Here is a 7368-nt window from a genome sequence, read left to right as displayed (position 1 = left end):
ATGCCCGAGCGTGTCTTACGACAGTTTGGGCATACACAGAGTATACCCCCTGATGTCCGTCATGAGCTCCGACACTACCAGCGGGACGATCGGGCTGCCATTGATGATAATTTTTTGGCTTTCATGGATGTCCAGCTCCACCGTTGGGAGAACAGGTTGGGCACTTTAGCGGTGGTCGGCCATTTGACTCCCATTGAGCATTACATGCGCTGGTATCATCAGATCACACGCCGATTGATCGGCAACCCAACTTTGCGTCCCCCTAGGGTTGTAGGATACTCAGCACTCGCGGGGCAGTACGAGGCATTGGTAAGTTTATCGTATTTAGATTTATCTAATTTCATTAATTGTTACGTTTTAAAAATAAACTTTTTTTGTTTCTGTTAAACACAAATGCAGCTGGTGGCCGTACAGCGTTTACGCATCTTGGGGTTAGAGCATATGCCTTACCCTGGGCTTGCGAGGCTTGCCGCGGAGATGGTTAGGATTTCCGAGGATGGTATCCGCCAGGCAGGCGAGATTAGGCGCATGGCGGAGCCTGTTCCGGAGGCTGAGTATCAGGCAGCACCGGGGGCTCCCAGAGGAGGAGGCCGTGCTGGCAGAGGACGTCGTGCTGCCGGAGGAGGCCGTGCTGGCAGAGGACTGGTAGATGAGGCGGATGAGGCCGATCCCATTGCAGAGGGCGTTCACGGTCTAGTCCATCCGCAGCCCTTCCAGGCCGGTGGCAGCTCACCTGGAGACTCACCTACGTTTACGCCGGCGCTCTTACTTGCTGAGATACCCAGGTCTTCATCACAGCCGAGCCATAATGCATACATGGAGGAGCGTGATAACGTTGATCGGGCAGCGTTACGCGCTTCATTAGCTGATGAGCGGCCTGTGAGGAATTTAGAGGGAGCCCGGATTCTTGACTTTGATGAGTTTTTGATCCCGGTTAGTATTTAAAATACTTATTTGTTCATTTAAATTATTTATTTTAAATATGTATATATGTTATTCATTATTTAGTAATATTTTATATTTTAGGATTCGGCGCCAGCGGGTCCATCAGAGCCACCCACTCAGCCTGCCGAGGCAAAGGTGTCTTCTCATGAGACTACCGAGGCGCATGTAAGTTTTTTACTCAAAACTAATTTTATTCAATATAAGGTCAATATTTAATATACATATTTGATCATTTAAAGTACTTATTATTTCATTTTTTTCATATTTTAGGATTCGGCGCCAGCGGGTCCATCAGAGCCACCCACTCAGGCATTTTCTCATGGGTCTGCCGAGCCAGCAGTGTCTTCCCATATGACTACCGAGCCACAGGTAAGCTTTTTATTAAAATTTATTTTATTCAATATAAGGTCAATATTTAATATACATATTTGATCATTTAAAGTACTTATTATTTCATTTTTTTCATATTTTAGGATTCGGCGCCAGTGGATCCACAGGAGCTGCCCATTCCAGAGCATTCTCATCAGCCTGCCGAGGCAGTGGTGTCTTCTCATGAGACTACCGAGGCGCATGTAAGTTTTTTACTTAAAACTAATTTTATTCAATATAAGGTAAATGTTTATTTAATTTTTATAACCTTTACTTGGACTTCGAACAGCATCTCGTCCAGGAGACTACCTCATATTCACCATCACACCCATTTCAGGAGGCTACAGACCCATCTCAGGAGCCTTCTCAGGCGCCCGTTGACACACAGGTTTGATTAAATAAATAACGTTAATGTATTCAACATAAATAAGAAATGGTACTAATATTTATATATTTTTCAGGTTCATCCTTCGGCGCCTGCGGTGGCGACTCCCGATGAGGAAGAGGTCGAGTTTCCAGACCCAGCTCAGCCTGAGGTTCTGAGCATGTTAGCGGGACAAGATCCCAAGAAGAAGCACGTTCTAGTTAAGGGCGCAAGGGCTAGGGGAAGAGGAGATGATCACGATTTGGAGCGCCCCGGTTATTAAGAGGAAAAAGGGCGACGGAGACGATGGCGAGGGCGGTGGGGATGGTATGAGCCTTAGGCCTAGGGATAGTCTCCGGCATACTACATGTGGGACCCATCCTCGATAGTGTATATACATTAGTGTTGTACAATTTATCGTAAATATTATATATTTTTTGCATATTTATAAATATTATCATTAGTCTTTATTATTGATAATAAAAAAAACGTGACACATTCGAAATAAAGTTAAGCATTAATTTAAAAATAAGACGAAACCCTAAAAGATAAATAACTTAAAGCTAATGACTACAAGTCTTCAAACAAAAAAGGACTTCGAGCACTTTTCAACTATTAAAACGACAATTCAAAGTATCATGTATTCTTGATGTGTTGAGCCTATTTTATTAATTGTACAAATATAACTAAAGTTCTATATAAAATATTGAAGTTTCGGAGTCTCAAAGAATGATTAATATACGGCTAAACTACGTAAAAAAGATAAATTACGTAATAAGGAGTGAAGGGAAATGGGAACTCCTATAACGCATTATTTTACTGCGTTATAGGAGTTTCTCTCCCTCCTATAACGCGGTAAAATAATGCGTTATAGGTCGGACCGTATTTCGTATAGCGCAGTATTTTACTGCGTTATAGGATTTAATGGGTCCGTCTCCGTTAGTGCTATAGCGCAGTATATAGGTACTTTAGTAACTTTTTTTTTGTTGAGGTATTTTGGTTCAAAATGTTTTTTTTTTAGGCATTTTGGTTCCGGACTCAACAAAGTACAGCCTAAGACTCCTTTTCCGGTTGGCCAAAAGTAAGGTTTGAGGTTACAGGTGTCTTCACAGTTAACACAACAATATTAGCTCAAGGCCTGACTAACTCAGACACAATAGCCCTTTGACATAACACATGCACCTTATAAGATATCTTGTGCAGTGTAAACTATAGCTACTACAATTACTTCTAGGGATTCAGTGAATTTTCATAACATAGATAAATTGCTAAATCTAGAAAAGCTCACAGCTATTGCTCTCCTTGAAAAAGCAATATTTATGAATTTGCAGAGGAATAGGTTGTCACATTCTCCTAATAATAATATCTCAGAGGAATACTTGTCATAATATCCTAACATATCCTTTTATTATCGCTTCAGACTCTTATTTGGGCACCTAAGTAAACTTTTTCCAATTCCCCAAACTTTTTTCTACTACAAAAACTTTTGTCCTTGTATTACATATTGATATTAATATTCACACGTAAGAAGAAATAAAAGCAAAGACTACATGAATGACAACAGGATGAAGCGACTTAAAGCTGTTTGGGAAAGAAACATAAGCTTCAAGCCTTTTTGTACTTAGATCGAATAGCCATCTAACAAAGCCTGATAATGAGTGTGTGTATCCACTTTTATGAAATGTATTTTCAATTGTTTGAGCTCTAAGACACTCATACAAAGCCTGATAATGTCTTCAATGACAAAACAAAGCTACTGCTGCTATATCATGAGCAAGAAAAGAGTTACCTCCTAATTTACCACCTATATAGCAGCCTTTTTAATTGTTGAAAGTTAAGCAGCCCCAAGCTTCTTTGAATCATCACTTGTACCATTTTTATAAATGTCTGGCTTGCTCTAATTAGCATAAATGTCTTATCTGGTGCAATCTCAAACAGTCATTGAACTCTTCGCGTATGTTTAAATAAGAATATTGTAATAGATTTTGAAGGTTGTTTAGACAGTAGGTTATTGGAATCCAGCTTATTTACTTAAGACACATACTTTTGAAAAGAAAAGAAAAAAAATTAGAAGCAACTATGAAGGAACAGAAAGTCAGTCTTTTTTATCCTAGGGGATAAGAAAGATCTGGAGGTCTATGCACTTCTTCTTAAAGTTCCTAAAATACAAAGACATAATTCGCATTCATAATTCTTTCCTCCGTGAGTGTCACAAACCAAGCCTCAGGCCAAGAAATTGAAGTAACATTAAGCAAACCATAGTTCTTCACAATCTGAATTCATCATCTTCCTCTGTAATATTAATTTTTTTCCTCATCAGTATCCTTTGACTTTCTGATTTGAATCATTTGATACATGTGAATTCGGATTAACATCTTAATCATGGTCTGAAATAGTAATGACAAAACAAAAAAGAACGGCTAGTCACAAATCTTGAGTAGCAAGAGATACGCACACTACGGAGTACATACAATCTTTAATCGCTTGATGGATTTTAAAATATTAATGTAAGAAAACCACAAAGAATATTTATACAGTTCAAAATATTGCTCATCTAAATGGATTGTCCCACTCACTCTCTAATTCCTGAAGCTCTTGTTTTTCAGACAAACCCCTTCCTTATGCAACCAATATTTGAAACACTATTTCACAAAGATCAAGAACAGATAGGTAAAAAGAATTATAGCTGGAAAAATGAATTGAGGGAAACTCTATTCACACTGCATGGAGCTTGGAAATTGTAAATGCAACTTCACTTGGTTCTGCCATTAGGCTTAAATTCTGAATTAGTCTCTACCTATCGGGTTGCATTGATGCTGCAACCCATTCAAACCACCGCTCGCGGTGAACTCAGTCACAATTTTCCTTGTAAACATACACATCCTCAGGTCTTAAATATGTTTTATTATCAGACTTTTCACAATAATGAAATTCTCTAGAAGGATAAATTCTAGTTTGGATGGTAAGCATAAAATTGAACTTGAATCCTATATGTATCCAAGTTCATATCCGCAATTCTTAGCATTAATAGGAAGAGTTTTTTCTTGCATTCTTCTAAATATTATATAGATCTGCATATTTGTCAAATTAATGCCAACGAAAATTAGTCATACACAACATTTAGTAGGTGTCCTGGTGCAATGGCTTAAATGCTTAAGTCATTTTTGACAATTGGTTTCTATGAAATTTTGTGACAATTGGTTTCTGATGAAATTTTACCTTGGCATTTCATTCTATAGCACCAAACAGAAACTATGGCAAAGCTCTTGCCGACACCATCATCAACTAATAGATTTGGATAGAACAGGAAATCTAAACCAATAAAGTTAAATATTTACGTGAGTATATGAAAAAACAAATCACAAGTAAAAAAGGAAAACGTATTTCCAATTCGCCATCGTGTTAAAATGATCTTTTTGCGGCAGTTCTGATCAAATTCTGCAACACCTGCAAAACCCATCAATTAAAGAATAAAATACCCCAAAAAACGCTATAGAAACGGGAAATGCACAAAATTTAACTACAAAATTTAGATTGAAAAAAAAAAGGTGGTTAGGGATTTAGTCAGTGTAGTTCTTAACCGCAAGTCAGAGTTTTTATTCTCACCCTTGATTACAAACTTTCTTTATGCAAACTTTGTCTGATGGTAGGGGTATAAATAACCAAAAAGTATAACGGAGGATAAGATTCAACAATAAATAAAAGTAGAGGGGTATGTTAAACCCTATGTCATAGGATTTGCAGTGCAGAACTGATGCAGAAAGCTAAACCAATTCTACTCTAGAATTACAACAAACATGAACTGCACCTTGAAAGATTTTGAACGACGGATGGACGCATCTAACTCTAAAGTCATGGAGTCGGTTGCATCAACTTGGTCCAAATCCATGAAAGCAATGTTCTCTTCCTAGTTCCTAAACGAATTGTAGAAACAGAGTACTGATATTATGTAATCATACATTGTATATGCTGTATTCTGAAGTCTAATTGAAGGGGATTGCGACTTCATGTCCAAAATTGGTCTTTTCCCACTTTGCTAGTTGAAATATCAACCTTATGTTTACAGAATTTTAAGGACTATTCATGAATTACAAATCATACCACTCACCTCTTGTAGAGTCCAGAATTCTTGTAGATTATCATTCCAAACTTTTTTAAAGCAAATCAAATTTCAAACTTGTTGAAAGCGAATCAAATCGCTTTTCTGCAAAAGCACATTTCGAATAAAATTAACCCAAATGATAAAACTGTCTACACCAAATTCCAGAAAATAAAATTTCGATCCTCAAATTAAATTGGAAAAGGTCTCATGGAAAAGAATTGGAAAAGAAACAAACCTTACACACAAACATCTCCAAATCAAAATCAAAACAGAAATTACAGAAAATACACAACATAAGTAACCACTTGCTCTGGATTTCTATCGAGGGAGCTTATCCTCACAGAAGACGATTTCAATCAGTAGCGTGAGAAGACAGTTTCATTTTTTTATTTATTTGTGAAGAAAAACAAAATAAGAACGTGGGTGATAGAAGGTTTTTTTTTTTTCCTGAGAAGACGTGGCTACTGGGGTTAATTCATATGCTAATGGGAGTTTAGGGATTTTGTAAGTTACCCCATTTTAAAAACAACAAACAAACAAAACAAAAACAAAAAACCAACAACCCACGTACAAAAAAAGCCTCCACGTGAATTAAATATCAATATTTAATTATTTTTAAATTCAAAACAATAACTAATAACTAATCTAATCACTTTTTGTCCTAAACCTATCCTGTTTTTAATAGTATATAGTATATATAGATGTAGATTTTAACAAGTATAAAGTCTTTAACTTCACATAATAATATTATTACTATTATTTATATTAGTAAGGATTAGTTCAAGTTAATAAGATGTTAACCGTGTGTTTGCAATACAATTCATTGGATGTTATTGTATAAAATTTTATTTATTAATGAGGATGTGAGTAGCTTAATTCAAAATTCTAAAATATTTCTACCATGAGAAGTAGGCAATTTTTCTTTCTTTCTTGTTATAAAGTTTTTTTACATATTAATTTTCTACAAAATACAATATTATCTAAGCGAAAATAAAATCACTATTAATTAAAAAATTGAGGCCTCAAATTTTTTGGGGCCTAAAGCCAATGCTTCACTAGCCTCCCCTCAACCCCCTATGTGTGTGTGTTTAATGGAGAGGTTTTGAAATGCATATACAGACGTTGATACTATAAAGGATATGAGCTCTTGTGAGTTAGCTATAGGTATTAAGTAGTAATGAAAAAGACTTTTAGGTGTAGAAACTGATTTTGTTAGTAAGCAGTTATGGAGATCTTATTACAATAATATCAGGGATAAAATTGTAACAGACTCGATTAAACCAAAAGTATTTATAAACTGTAAATACATAAGGTGATCATATGAATTTTGGTTGATTTTAATTTGTAACTTATAAGTACTTTTTGTGTTTACCAAAAGCGTAGATAAATTAGAAAGTATTTATAAGTTAGTTTGGTCAGCTTATAAATTTAGCCAAATGTAATGGCACGCTCCTTTTTCTAGTAGTTCTTTATGTCATATCCTTAATATAGCAGGTATGTTACTTACACCTACTTACAACTAAATGAAAACCGAGCATTTCATGTTTTGAAAAAAATTAAATTTGAAATACAAGTGAAAGAGGTGTTG

General features: G+C 36.0%; 1 protein-coding gene and 1 long non-coding RNA gene across 2 annotated transcripts; one reads left to right on the top strand and one right to left on the bottom strand.

The window, feature by feature from the left end:
- The first annotated feature begins 404 nt into the window (after positions 1-404).
- LOC132638714 (uncharacterized) lies at positions 405-1802 on the top strand. The gene is made up of 3 exons (XM_060355506.1): positions 405-933; positions 1216-1314; positions 1419-1802. The coding sequence occupies exons 1-3, from the start codon at positions 442-444 to the stop codon at positions 1710-1712; spliced, it is 885 nt and encodes a 294-aa protein (XP_060211489.1). The 5' UTR covers positions 405-441; the 3' UTR covers positions 1713-1802.
- Positions 1803-4959: 3157 nt separating this feature from the next.
- On the bottom strand, positions 4960-6281 carry LOC132636648 (uncharacterized). Its single transcript, XR_009581373.1, has 4 exons — positions 6016-6281; positions 5787-5882; positions 5487-5592; positions 4960-5125 (listed from the first exon to the last, which is right to left on the bottom strand). It is a non-coding gene; the product is annotated as an uncharacterized LOC132636648 (long non-coding RNA).
- Between the last annotated feature and the right edge of the window lie 1087 nt (positions 6282-7368).

This window comes from Lycium barbarum, chromosome 4 (assembly GCF_019175385.1).
Source record: "Lycium barbarum isolate Lr01 chromosome 4, ASM1917538v2, whole genome shotgun sequence".
In the NCBI taxonomy this organism is placed as follows: Eukaryota; Viridiplantae; Streptophyta; class Magnoliopsida; order Solanales; family Solanaceae; genus Lycium; species Lycium barbarum.
The sequence above is the reverse complement of the archived record's forward strand: the minus strand, read 5'-3'. Positions and strand labels throughout refer to the sequence as shown.

Coding starts and splice junctions, on each gene's coding strand:
- LOC132638714 (XM_060355506.1), top strand. CDS start 442: ATGCCTTACCCTGGGCTTGCGAGGCTTGCCGCGGAGATGGTTAGGATT. Junction 934..1,215: donor TTGATGAGTTTTTGATCCCG/GTTAGTATTTAA, acceptor TTCATATTTTAG/GATTCGGCGCCAGCGGGTCC. Junction 1,315..1,418: donor ATATGACTACCGAGCCACAG/GTAAGCTTTTTA, acceptor TTCATATTTTAG/GATTCGGCGCCAGTGGATCC.